Source organism: Bos taurus, chromosome 10 (genome assembly GCF_002263795.3).
Source record: "Bos taurus isolate L1 Dominette 01449 registration number 42190680 breed Hereford chromosome 10, ARS-UCD2.0, whole genome shotgun sequence".
In the NCBI taxonomy this organism is placed as follows: domain Eukaryota; kingdom Metazoa; phylum Chordata; class Mammalia; order Artiodactyla; family Bovidae; genus Bos; species Bos taurus.
The window spans coordinates 62,128,494-62,143,014 of NC_037337.1; the positions used below are offsets into that span (position 1 = coordinate 62,128,494).

The 14,521-nt window shown below is 39.1% G+C and overlaps 1 protein-coding gene across 4 annotated transcripts in view; it reads right to left on the reverse strand.

Moving 5' to 3' along the window:
* The window catches only part of SLC12A1 (solute carrier family 12 member 1), an 88,045-nt gene that overhangs the window by 34,037 nt on the left and 39,487 nt on the right, over window positions 1-14,521 (reverse strand). For all 4 annotated transcript variants that reach the window (XM_005211900.4, XM_002690936.6, XM_005211899.4 and 1 more), the window contains 2 exons: window positions 9,229-9,328; window positions 8,094-8,205 (listed from right to left, as the gene is read on the reverse strand). In XM_005211900.4, coding sequence (XP_005211957.2) covers window positions 8,094-8,205; window positions 9,229-9,328 — 212 coding nt within the window. The remainder of the gene's footprint in view (window positions 1-8,093; window positions 8,206-9,228; window positions 9,329-14,521) is intronic.

Sequence of the window (14,521 nt, forward strand, 5' to 3'; positions counted from 1 at the left end):
CTTCCTGCGCCAGGAATCAAACCCACGTCTCTTATGTCCTGCATTGGCAGGCAGGTTCTTTACCTTTAGCGCCACCTGGGAAGCCCAATGTAGACATATTCCTACTCAAATTAACATTTGCCATTACTCAATAAAGTTAGTGGAAATAGATGTTCACATACCTATGGCATAGGAAGAACAGGAGAGATTAAGAGAGAAGGAGGCAGGTGTTGTGGTGGTAGATGAAGCATTTTAAAATTTCAAGATCTGAGTTCTGGAAACTCATTTTAATTAAAGTTTCTGTTGTTTCTCCTTCCTTAGAGGTCCAAGCTAGTTTTATTCTTTGCATGTTTCAAGTCAACCCCAAGAGTATTTCTGATTATCTACCGTGTGCCTGACAAGGGTACAAATCTACTATTTTCCTGAAAAATCCTTTCAGTTGATGGAAATATTTTATTGGATTGTTTTAGATTTCTTACTAACCACCTCAGATCTTGGTAAAATGCACTGAGTAGAACTGAAACAGGGCTGAAGATTCTGCGTTTCTAACAAACTCCCAGATGACACTGATGCTGCTCATCCTCAGACCATTCTTGGAGTCATAGTCTTAGAGGGTCTTGGATTAGAGAGAAAAGGCTTGGTATGTATGAAAAAGATACCAGGTTTTTGATCAGATATAACTGGGTTCATTTGGCCACTCTGGAGGTAATTAATGATGTCTGAGCTTTGATACACTACTCCAGAAACAGGGATCAAATAGCTATCCTGCAAGGTCATTTCAAATAGTCATGATAAAGTATCTGGAATGACGTCTGGAATGTTGTAAGTTCTCATCCAAAGTTGATTTTTATTATGTTAAATAAGTGCTCACAATCTCAATTAAGTCCCAGACCTAAGTTCACCGGTGTTCTACAATAGAGCTGAAAGAGCGCTGAACTGGGAGCAGAGTGTATGGCTTGGATCTGGCTCTGAAACTGACTAGCCGATACCCTGGGTGTGCCCTTTGTTTTCTCTTGATTTGGGCTCTACACTGGTAGCTCAGACAGTAAAGAATCTGCCTGTGATGCAGGAGACCGGAGTTCAATCCTGCATCTCTAGGGGATCTTCCTAGTGGGCTGGGCTGATCCCCTGGAGAAGGGAATGGCTACCACTTCAGTATTCTTGCCTGGAGAATTTTATGGACAGAGGAGTCTGGCAGGCTACAGTCCATGGGGTTGCAAAGAGTTGGACACGACTGAGTAACTAACACTTTCACTTTACTTTCACTTTTATAAGAATAAGAAAATTGTCTAGGCCATCACTGTTCAGTATGATTAGCCCTTATCCACATGTTGCTATGGAGTGTTTGAAATCTGGCTGGTCCACATTTGGCAAAACTAATACAATTATGTAAAGTTTAAAAAAAAAAAAAAGATGTAATGGAAATGTAAAACATTCACTGGATTTTGAAGCCTTAGTATATTAAAAAAAAAAAGGAATGTAAAATGTCTCATTAATGTTTTTATATACATTGAATGTTGAAATAATGATCTGGATGCATTACATTTACCTGTTTCTTTTTACTTTTCTTGATTGGCTACTAGAAATTTTTAAATTACATTTGTGGCACATATTACATTTCTATTATATAACACTAGATGTAATTTGGGGTCACTTCCATTTTAGTATTCTATTTAAATTGGGTCAGATTCTTTTTGTACATATTTTTACTAGAATGCTTTCTAGAACATAACAACATATTAAAGCAGTTTGGATAACTTACTTTACAGTTAAATAATAAGAACTTCCAGTGAAGATGGAGAAGTTACATAGGAAGGGTAGTTATTAAACCAGAAGACCTAGCCTGGGGAAAGATATGTCATTACAGATCAAATTTTGCTCAGGATCCTGTCAATGCATTTCAACCACTAGTACTTCTTGGGATTCTAGACACCATCAATGGCAAAAGAAAGAAGAAATATTTTCTTCAGGGAAGCTGAATGGTAACAATAACCATGAGATAGAAGAATAACCAACAGCTAGGAAAGGTATCAGACCATTGGCATATTGAGTTCACAATGACTTTGAACCTCTGGGGAAACTGGCATTTATTTAAATAAATATAGCTTAATGTATATCTATTAGTAATAAAAAAATCCAGATTAAACATTGATTGTGACGGAGAGATTTACTTTAATGCCTAAATTTGCCATATTGAGAAGTTATAAAAATATTTCATGCAGAGACTCTGTTTGCTAAAAGCAATTACATTATCCTTGTAGCACACTTATTAATGTGAGGCAAGGCTATAATACAGACATAGTATGGGAAAAGTGAGCTAACAAAAAGGTAAGACATGTTGGAATCTAATTTTTCAACGTTCAAATACATCAATAGTTACAAAAAATGGATTTTATCACCCAATTAAAATATTATAGAGATTAGCTCAGTTAGGAGTCAAAATATGAGTATATAAGTTAATTCAGGATTTGAACAAAGAAGCTCTTAAAATTTTGTATATATTATGACTTTGTCATTGATAGAGAAAGGGTTAAAGGAATTCTAATTATTTAGTCTGGAGAATAAATTCATGTGACACTACTTCAAATAGATGTATATTATGAAAAAGAATTTGCAAAGGATTTCCAATATTACTGGGCTCAAATACAGAAATTTGAGTCAAATGTGGAGTTCTTTCCAACTCTTATATTTTAAAACATCAAGGATCTTTTTGCTCTGTCTTTGCTTTCATTGCCTCTCTGGCTGGAACTATGGGAAAGAAAAATTTTCCCTTTCTGATTTGGTGTATATTTTAACTCGTCATGATCCTAGTGCCCACTTACAGGTCACTTCATTCTCCCTGTATTTTGTCATGTCATTATTTTATTAATATCGTTACAGAAACTCAATGACTAATAAAGAATATGTGCATCTAAAAAAAAGCTTTTTCCCTTTGATGGAGGTGAAAGTTGAGATTAAAAGGATGATGATAGAAGAAAAAATGATAATTTTAGTTTTCCATGCTTATCTATGCTTGAACTGCCCTCCATAAGCCACAGAGTTGGGTTATCTTCCCTTGACAAGAGAAGAGATTCTTTGAATTCAAAGAGAGTTTTAGGTTTTATTAAGATATTTTGTAAATTTTATGAAAAAAAAAGAGAAAGGGTAACAGGGTGAAAACTTGTTAAAAGGGGATCTACGTAAGGAAGTTGGTCCAATGTTATTCCTTTTCTTTACAGTGAGAAGAGAGAACAGGACAATCAGGTTTAAAGAATATAATGAGCAGGCAAATATTAATCAAAATAGATCTACATCTTTGTATACATAGGTGAAATGACTAGAAGAACACCAATCAAAGTCAGATAACATTGCCTTTTCAGAGGAAGAGAGCCATGAGGCTGAGTGGCTATAAAGGGGACTTTAGCTTGATCGGTAATGTTTTATTTTATTTAAAAAGTGAGTGGAAGCATCTAAGAAAAAGGTTAACTGTTGTTAATTAGAGAAGTAGTATACAGGTGTTGTTTTACTGACTATAGTTTCTTCATATGAAATTGTCAGTGTTCAATGACTTTCAACACACAAAAAAGTAAATTTCATGTATTTAAGCTAATATTTTTCTTAATGCTTCAAAATGAAAAATAAAAGCAAGCTTTACAAAATCTTTAGTTTTCAGCCAAAACAATACAGTGTACTTAATAAAAGATGCCAGTAAACTTGAAAGCCCTTTGCAGTCTTAAGAGAAACAAAATATAGAAAAGAGGCAAGTGTTGCATTTTTGGCAATAATGTCTTTATCTGATGAGCATGTTAAATCCCAGATCAATTTGGTCTCCTTTCCATCTTTAATGTATATTTGTCTTTTATTTGTTTTAGTAAAAAAAAAAAAAAAAAAAAAAAAAAAAACCTGCCTTTAAATGTAAAACTAAGAAGTATATGAGTAAGTGACAGCTATGCCTAGAAACAGCATGCCTTCTCACATGATGAGCTGTGTGATTTTTAAACTGAATAGTATATTTGGAGAATTGATGGTGGTGGTGGTTTAGTCACTAAGTAGTGTCCAACTCTTGTGACCCCAGAGACTGTAGCCCATCAGGTTCCTCTGTCCATAGGATTTCCCAGGCAACAATACCGGAGTGGTTTGCCATTTCCTTCTCCAGGGAATCTTCCTGAATCAGGGATTGAACCCATGTCTTCGGCTTGCAGGCAGATTCATTACTGCTGAGCCACCAAAAGGGCTCAATAGTTGTGGAATATGGACTTAGTTGCTCTACTCTTCCATTTGTCAGGGGTCAAAACCATGTCTCCTGGCATTGGCAGGCACATTCTTTTACCACTGAGCCACCAGGGAAGCCCTACTCAGAGAATTAAGGGTACATGAATCCAAACTAAGCTATCTGCAATGATTACTATCTCTCCAGCTACTATAAATAAGTGAGGAAACTGACTGACAAAGAAAGGCAGTGTTTTTTTATGCCGCTGAACATATGGTACAATTAGTGGAAATCACAACCCTTGACTTCATATTTGCCTGTTGCTAAATGCACTGAGGAGAAGGCAATGGCACCCCACTCCAGTACTCTTGCCTGGAAAATCCCATGGACGGAGGAGCCTGGTAGGCTGCAGTCCATGGGATCGCTAAGAGTCGGACACGACTGAGCGACTTCACTTTCACTTTTCTCTTTTCATGCACTGGAAAAGGAAATGGCAACTCACTCCAGTATTCTTGCCTGGAGAATCCCAGGGACGACGGAGCCTGGTGGGCTGCTGTCTATGGGGTCGCACAGAGTCGGACACGACTGAAGCGACTCAGCATAGCATAGCATAGCAAACGCACTGAAGATGGCTACACTCAGAAACATGAGGTGATGCTCGAAGGTGGAATCCTACCTCTAGTCTTCGTGTGGTGAAAGGAGTGAAGCACACAAGAAAAAGAAAATCACACATATTGAATAGAAAGCCTCCTGGGATATATCACTAACTTATTATAAGGTAATCCAAAGGAGAAAAATAGACATTATTTTAAGTAACCAAGCCAGATTCCTTAAAAAATATCCCCCAGTTTGTCCTGATGAAGGGTCCCTCTTCTGAAATCTTTAAGTTTTGTAGAAAAAGGCAAGAGGTAGGCAGAAGCTCTGACGGGTGAGTGGAACATTAGTTGAATAGTTGGAAGGCTACTGGACTTGGGACCCAGCAAAAGTATAATTCTTAATTTCAATTTCAGCAGTTTTGAGGGCTACAACATCTAGTCCCTTTAAAAATGCCTGTCTGCAGGATAGGGCATGTGTTTTCCCACTACCCACCAACAATGAAATGCCTATGAGCTCCTCGTCTTGCCCCTTACTGGGAGGAGCAGATGACAAGTAATTGGAGGTCAGCAGAGGGATGGAGCACAGAGCCTGCTGCCCTGTGACTCGTTGGGAGGGAGTGCACATCTAACTGTTCAACTTGATCAAGTTGCTGAATAACTAGAAGTCCAAGATCCAATCCAATGTTTGGACCTGGTTTCACTAAGAGAGGGTATTTTAGGTTTCTGTGGAGGAAGGTATATTTTCAGAATGAAAATGGCAACAATTGTATATCAAAAATATCCCATGATAATAATACCAACAATAACAAATAAAATTAATTGAGCATTTACTGTTTGACAGACTCTGAGCTGAATGCTAGAAAGCTTATCTTCCAGAATTCTCATGACCCTGTAACAAACACAGGTGCTGTCACCATCATTATTTTTCCCATTTTATACCTGAGAAAAATTAAGGCGTAGGGAGGTTAAATTGTGTGCCCAAGGGAATCCCAGCTAATAGGTGGCAAAACAGTGATTTAGAACTTAACTGAGTGTCTCAAAAGTCCATGAGCATGAGCTTTCTAGAGTTAAAATTTAAATTGTTATCTCTCAACCTCATTGTTACCATTTAACCTTTTCCACAAGGTCGGCCAAATCACCAATCACCACATCTTGGAGGAAAAAAAATGTCATGTTGACTTTCCCTACATCCCTTTCCATCTGTTTCTTTGTAAAGATGATTGAGGACTGAGCATGAGTTGAAAAATGCTGACAGCATCTGCAGTCTCAGGAGCTCACAGAAAGTAACTAACTGAAAAGTCATTAACTGATACAGTGACTATTTTCTGTCCCAAAGAGAATCTTAGCACCTGGGAGCAAGGCTCTTGGGCCTTACTCAGAGAGTAAGTACAGTAATGTAGGAAGTAGTCTAATACACATGTCAAGCAACCAGGGCCATTAGAGGAACAGGCTTAAGTACCTGTCTCACATGAAATGTTATTCCAGAACCATACTCTTTTATTATAGTTAAAGCAGCAAAGGGTTAATTTGAAGTGATATCTCTTAAAAAGACCTTGTGTCCCTTGCCAATATATGACTGTTTATACTCTCAGTTCATTTCTCCACTCCTCCTAGAGATATTTTATTGGCTTGCTAAATTAAATTTTCTCTAAATTACTAGAGAACAAAAATACCCCAAATTGCATATTTCACCAAAACTGGCTTTGGTATTATATTGGCCAAAATGAAATCCACTAATCCAGGGCACCAAAGTTGATAATATGGGAGTAGGGTGCTTGATGAGATTTTCTAAAATCCTCTGGAGTCCCCGTTGGTCATTATTGAACCTGTCAATCTTATGTAGTCAGTAGGATTCCCTCTACCCTCTATGGGATAATTACATTGAGTTATATTGTTTGAGTTACTATCATATAAACACTGAGGAAAGAGAATATGATCGACCAGCTTGCTTCATATTGCATTTAGAGCATTGCCAAGTGTTAAAAGATGCTTAAGTGCTGGTCACAATGACATGTGGTAAATTAACCCCTGCATCATGGGACAGTCGACTGACCCCGGCTAGGTTACACAGCTTCCTGGCCACCCTATTCCCTGACAAGTATTGGAAGTTTAGGGAGTGGTATCCAACTCTAAGGGCTTTCCCGGTGGCTCAGCTGGTAAAGAATCCACCTGAAATGCAGGAAACATGAGTTTGATCCCTGGCTCAGGAAGATCTCTGAGAAAGAAATGGCAACCCACTCCAGTATTCTTTCCTAGAAAATTCCATGGACAAGAGGAGCCTGGCAGCTACAGTCCATGTGGTTGCAAAGACCTGGACCAATATCCCGACTCTGCCACTTCCTTGTCCTGTGACCCTGTGCATAATTGAATTTTCCTGAATCTCACTTTTCTAATCAGTGTAATGAAAATGGGGCTTCTTTCCCTTTCTTCCTCACTAGACTGTTATGTAGACTGAAATAAGAAAAACTGTAGGAAAATACTTTGAAGAATAGGTAAGTATGATCATAATACATGGACACGGCTGAGGATTTTGAGTGGTGTGTGTGCATGACCCAGAGGGAGAGAAACAGGGAGACACACACACAGTGTGTGCATGAGAGCACACTGTGAGAATACAAGTAGAAGTAGGCTCATTTGGAGGACTTAGACTTATTATTTTGTTAAAATATTAATGCTTTCTTCTCACTTTAGAGAGCAGTGATAGTGACTGGTCAATAATTACTGTTAAGTGTTTAGCATCTACTTTGAATACCTCCTGGAAACAACACCAGTAAGTTATTCTTAGTCTACCACATACTTCCTGAACAAAAAGGAACTCATTCCGCTTTGAATGTTTATCTAAGGCATGGAAAACTTGGTTTAACTCCCTAGATATCTGTAGTATCATCAAGTTTATTCAAATATTTAATCTAAATTCTACCTGCTTTCATTTAAGGCCATAGCGTCTGGCTCTTCCTCATCAGTTAATCTACATAATAGTGCTCTCTAGCTCATTCTATCCTTTCATATTTCTGAGAATGGTTATCACCCCCCAAATATTTTCATTTTATTTATGAGCTGGCTCTCTTTTTCTTGACTCAAAGGCCATCAATGGGAAGTATTATCATTTTTAGTTGGTCTCCTGTGAAATCTGAAACACACTTTATCCACTTATTTAAGTTCAGGATCATGGGCCCCTGCTAGTCCTTGGTATATGAATGAAGGAAAGGGGTCCTGTTCTAAACTGCATTACCATTCTCCTATCACTGCACATACCTGCTGGGCTCCCCTAAGGCAACACAAATGAACAAGTAGGAAAAGGCACCTTCAAGGGATGAAGTGGCTCTTACCACAAAGACTTCACAGCAGATGCAAAGGCCACTGTTCTTGGTAAAGGCATGAGTTATATCCAAGAGAGCAGGTCTTGTCATGGGTCCCCCTGTTAAAACAATGCACTGGGGCCTGAAAATGGAGAAGAGAAGATGTGAGAGTTGATCATGACAAGAAACCTGTGAGTCCAGAACCACCCCCAGTGGAACGGGCTGGTACAGAAAGCTTGGCAAGATGGGGCAACCACTCTCCTAAATATCTCTTGAGTTTCTCACTAGAAGTCCTTTTTTTATTCTTCTTTTTAAAAAAGAAGTATTTATTTATTTGGCTGCATCAGGTCTTAGTTGCAGCTCATGGTATCTTTGTTTCAGCATGTGGGATCTTTCACTGTGGCACACGGGTTCAGCTCGTGGGCTTCGTTGCTCCCCCAACATGTGGGATCTTAGTTCCCTGACCAGGGATCAAACCCGCGCCCCCTGTGGTGCAAAGTGGATTCCTAACCACTGGACCACCAGGAAGTCCCTCACTAGACGACTTGAATCATCGTGATTTCCTGCCAATCTTGCCAAATTTGTATTCTTAGTTTTGTTAGTGATAGTAAGCATGTAAAGTAAGGAAAAGGTCCTTACTGTCCCCCTGTCTTTTTCCTCTGAACATGACCCTATCCCAAATCCTCAGTACAACCTGTCCTCCAACCAGTATATTCATATTATTTTCCTTCACCCTCCGTGCAAAGCTTGTGTTTTGAAGTTCCACTTAACATATAACCAAAGAAGAGCTTAAAGTACAACTTCTCCTAAGGGAATTCAGTAAGCCACAGAGCCTTAAGCTATATGGAGACAGAAACAACAATTAAAGTGTGTGGGGATTTGGGGACATCTCTCTGAAATCACGTCACTGAGATCCCCTCTCTATCTGTACATGGAAGGGGAAAGCCAGCACTAGGAGAATTTAGAGTTGGGGGTGGGCATAGCTCAGAGTGGAAGAGGAGAAGCGCTCATTCACAGGAGGTGCTGTTGTGAAAATGTGGCAGTTTTGTAAGATTACCTATCTAAGAGTATACCCCTAAAGCGTATCAATGTGCATTTGTCTCCCATAGAGGGAAGCTGCTTCCAATGGGAAATGACACCAGGATGCTTGAGAAACCAATTTTACCTGAAGTTTTTCACATGGTCTTCCACTGTGGTTAGTTCTAGAGCATTGTCTAAAGCGCTCATGTAGGAAAGAGCCTGCGTGGAGGAGCCCCAGTTCACATCTGTGGACAAAGGAGAATTTGACATAAAAGCACTGAGCTTCCCTCTGTATACTGTGAATATTTTTATAAGCCATTCCCTTCTTTGATTTTCCTTGGCTATGTCAGCAGTGACAAATGCCCAAATTAGAGAAACATAATGTAATATTTCCTAGAAAGTGTGTCCTTCTATGAATCCTTGTGAATTCTTAGAAGTGAGACCTCTTTTTCCAGCTGAGGATCAGACTCTAGTGTTGCAGCCTGAGAAAACTTACTCAGTGGAAGAGGCTGTGTTACAACCACACTGCAGAATCGTCAGCCCCTAAATAAATCCAAGAGTTCTTCACAAATTCTTAAATTGAAAAGAAAAGAGGCATTTCTGCATACATAGAGAGTATGTAGCAGTCTTTATATTTTGAATAATGAAACTGAATAACTTGGGAATTCTTACTTCTGGGTGTCCATGAAGAAGATCAATCTTTAGCAAGCATTTTAGTTTGATGTGTTAAGGACCCAATCTTCATAATAAGAGAGGAAAATACTACCATGCTCTGACTTAAAAAATTAAGTGTTAGATGAATCCTCTACATTTTATAAGAAGTCCCTGATGGGAATGCATAGATTCACCCTAGATGGCAGACAGAGCCATCTCCCCAGTCTTGCTCAGAACAATAAGGAAAATGATGAGAGATAATTATCTGGGGATAAAGCAGATTAATATTGATTAAGTATTTACTATGCATCAGGAATTTAGCATACCTTAAGTTATTTCATTCTTACAAGAACCCTATAAATCAACTGGATATTTATATGCAAAAAAATCAACCTTGAGCCATTCCTCACACACCATATACAAAAATTATCTCAAAATGATGAGATATAAATAAAAAATCTAAAGCATTAAAACTTTTAGAAATAGTTTGTAACTTTGAATTAGGGAAAGAGATTAGAAGCAAAAAAAAAAAAACCATAAAACATGAAAAATCAGACTTTAGAGGAATTAAGAATATCTGCTATTCAAAACAAACTGTAAGGAAATTAAAAAACAAGTTACAGACCTGTAGAAAACATTTACAAAAGATGTACTGTGAAAGGGTTTGTATCCTGAATATACAGAGGTCTTACAAATGAATAATAAGAAAACAACTCAAAAAATTTAAACAGACACTTGACAAAAGAAGATATGTGGATGACAAATAATATGTTCAACATCATTAGTCATTGGGAAAAATTGCAAACCAAAGCACAATAAGATAGTACATTATATCTTTAGTACACTACATAATTAGAATTTTTTTTTTAAAGAAATCAACTGACAATAATATGTGCTGCCTAGGATGTGGAACAACTGAGACATACATTTATTGCTGTTAGGAATGGAAAATGATGCTGCTACTTTAGAAAATAGTTTGGCTGTTAATTATAAAGTTATGTGTACCTTGTAATCATAAATTCCACTCCTAGAGAAATGAAAATATAGGTCTACATAAAGCCCTGTGTGTGAATATTTACAGCAGCTTTAGATATAATCACTAGATATAAATACAATTAGATATACCAGGTTAGATATAATTCTTCAATTAGTGAATATATTAAAAAAATCTTGAGATATATTCATATAATGGAATACTACTCAACAACAAAAAGGAACAAACTACTCATACATGTAACAACATGGATGAATCTAAAAACCTCATGTTAAGTGAAAGAAAGTATATATAAAGGCTACATCCTCTATGGTTCTACATAACACTCTGGGAAAGGCAAAGGTATAGGAACAGAAATCAGAAAAGCTGTAACTAGGGGATAAGTTGAGGGGAAGAAATTGACTGCACAGAATCTTTTAGCCATGATGGAAATGTCCTCTCTTTTTTAAAAAAGATTTATTTATTTTATTTTTTGGCTGTGGTGAGTCTTCATTGCCACGCACAGGCTTTCTCTAGTTGTGGCAAGTGGGGGCTACTTTCTGTTGCAGTGCATGAGCTTCTAATTGTGGTGGCTTCTCTTTGGATCTGCTGGCTCTAGGCACTCAGGCTTCACTAGTTGTAGCACGTGGGTTCAGTAGCTGTGGCTCCTGGGCTCTAGAGCCTAGGTTCAGTGGTGGTGGCATATGAGCTTAGCTGCTCCGTGGCATGTGGAATTTTCCTGGACCTGTGATCAAACCGCTGTCCCTTGCATTGCAAGGCACATTTTTAACCACTGGACCACCAATTCAGTTCAGTTCAGTTGCTAAGTCATGTCTGACTCTTTGTGACCCCATGAACTGCAGCATGCCAGGCCTCCCTGTCCATCACCAACTCCCGGAGTCCACCCAAACTCATGTCCATTGAGTCAGTGATGCCATCCAACCATCTCATCCTCTGTCATCCCCTTCTTCTCCTGCCTTCAATCTTTCCCAGCATCAGGGTCTTTTCAAATGAGTCAGCTCTTCACATCAGGTGGCCAAAGTATTGGAGTTTTAGCTTCAACATCAGTCCTTCTAATGAACACCCAGGACTGATCTCCTTTAGGATGGACTGGTTGGATCTCCTTGCAGTCCAAGGGACTCTCAAGAGTCTTCTCCAACACCACAGTTCAAAAGCATCAATTCTTCAGTGCTCAGCTTTCTTCACAGTCCAACTCTTACATCCATACATGACTACTGGAAAAACGATAGCCTTGACTAGATGGACCTTTGTTGACAAAGTAATGTCTCTGCTTTTTAATATGCTGTCCAGGTTGGTCATAACTTTCCTTCCAAGGAGTAAGGAACTTTTAATTTCATGGCTGCAATCACCATTTGCAGTGAATTTGGAGCCCCCAAAAATAAAGTCAGCCACTATTTCCCCATCTATTTGTCATGAAATGATGGGACCGGATGCCATGATCTTAGTTTTCTGAACATTGAGCTTTAAGCCAACTTTTTCTCTCTCCTCTTTCACTTTCAAGAGGCTCTTTAGGTCTTCTTCACTTTCTGCCATAAGAGTGGTGTCATCTGCATATCTGAGGTTATTGATATTTCTCCCCGCAATCTTGATTCCAGCTTGTGCTTCATCCAGCCCAGCGTTTCTCATGATGTATTTTGCATATAAGTTAAATAAGCAGGGTAACAATATACTGCCTTGACTTACTCCTTTTCCTATTTGGAACCAGTCTGTTGTTCCATGTTCAGTTCTAACTGTTGCTTCCTGATCTGCATACAGATTTCTCAGGATGCAGGTCAGGTCTGGTATTCCCATTTCTTTAAGAATTTTCCATAGTTTGTTGTGATCCACACAAAAGCTTTGGCATAGTCAATAAAGCAGAAATAGATGTTTTTCTAGAACTCTCCTTCTTTTTCAAGGATCCAGCGGATGTTGGCAATTTGATCTCTGGTTCCTCTGCCTTTTCTAAAACCAGCTTGAACGTCAGGAAGTTCATGGTCCACGTATTGCTGAAGCCTGGCTTGGAGAATTTTGAGCAGTGCTTTACTAGCGTGTGAGATGAGTGCAATTGTGTGGTAGTTTGAGCATTCTTTGGCATTGCCTTTCTTTGGGATTGGAATGAAAACTGACCTTTTCTAGTCCTGTGGCTACTGCTAAGTTTTCCAAATTTGCTGACATATTGAGTGCCACCAGGGAAGCTCTCTGTCCTCTATTTTGATTGTGGTGGTAGTTACAAGACTGTAAATTTGTTAAAACCTATAGACTGTACACTACAGGGGGTTAATATTAATATACATAAATTATGTGAACGTACTGTGTGTGGAAATACTTGGTATACTGGGTACCAAGCCTTGTGTCGAGAACTTTAGGAGTCTTTGTCTCTCTTGAGTCCCTTCATGGCCCATTGAGGTTGATACCACTAAGCCCCATTTAGCAGAGAAAGAAATGGCAACCCACTCCAGTATTCTTGCCTGGAGAATCCCATGGACAGAGGAGCCTCGCAGGCTACAGTCCATGGTGTTGCAAGAGTCGGACATGACTTAGTGACTAAACCACCACCACCATACCTGTATTACAAATACCATACAGTAATAAAGAAAAACAACAAAACCAAGCTCTTCAAAATAGTTACTACCTTCTCTTTTCTATTATACTTGTGTAGGAAGGGTCAGGAGCATGTGAGGGTGGCCGAGGGCCTGTCTGGCCCCTGAGACTGGACTGCCGAATACTGTACTCCTTAATCTCTAGCCTCTCTAAGTGTCAATCCCTTTCACTGGGTCTAAAGATAACATCTGAAGTCCAGATCCAACTGAATGATCAACAGCACCTTCTTGCTGCTCCAGATTCTTTAGCATGACATTTAGGTGTCTTGTTTACCTGGCCCGACCTACTCACCTTCCAAGGCTCACCTCAGGCCCCTTCTCATCACCTGAGGACTCCATCATGCTAACGGCCTTGGTGTATGCTGCACTTAGTCACTCAGTTGTGTCTGACTCTTTGCAACCCCATGGACTGTAGCCCACCAGGTCTCTCTGTTCATAAGCCTTGGCAATCCTTAAATATGCCTGATACTTGCACGCTTCCTAACTTTACTCACACTCTTTTCTTCTGCTTACAGTAGCCATCCCTGGCTCCATCTGATTAACCAACCCCTAGTCTCTTGCCCTTTTTTTTTTTTTTTAAAGTAGAGTATTTGTTCATTCAACAGATATTTATAAGTACTTACTGAGTGACTGACCCTGGGAATAGAAGCCATGAACCGGGGAAGTTTTCTTGGACAACGCTAATCACAGTTAGAGCTTCCCTGGTGGTAAAGAATCTGTATGCAATGCAGGAGACTCTGGGTTGGGAATATGCCCTGGAGAAGGAAATGGCTACCCACGCCAGTATTCCTTCCTGGATAATTCCATGGACAGAAGAGCCAGGTGGGCTACAGGCTATGGGGTGGCAAGGAGTCAGACTTGATTTAGACTAACAATAATCACGGTTAGTCACTTCCTCTCCTTTCCTCAGTAACTTGTTCATGTCACTCTCACGGTTCTTGCTATACTGTTATATAGTTAATTGCTTATATGTGAGTCTGTGCTTCTTGAGGACAGGGATTATCATTTATCAGATATAGAAGGACTATATCAGTGGAAAGCTTATGGGGTTTGGTATCAAAACACTCCCATTAAAATATCAGCTGCTTCACATCCTGATGGTCACCTCAGTGAGTGATCACTTCTTTGAACTCAAGTTTCTTCATCTCTGAAATGTGACCAATAATACCTAACATACAGCACTATTGTGAGAATTAAATGGTACACAGTAT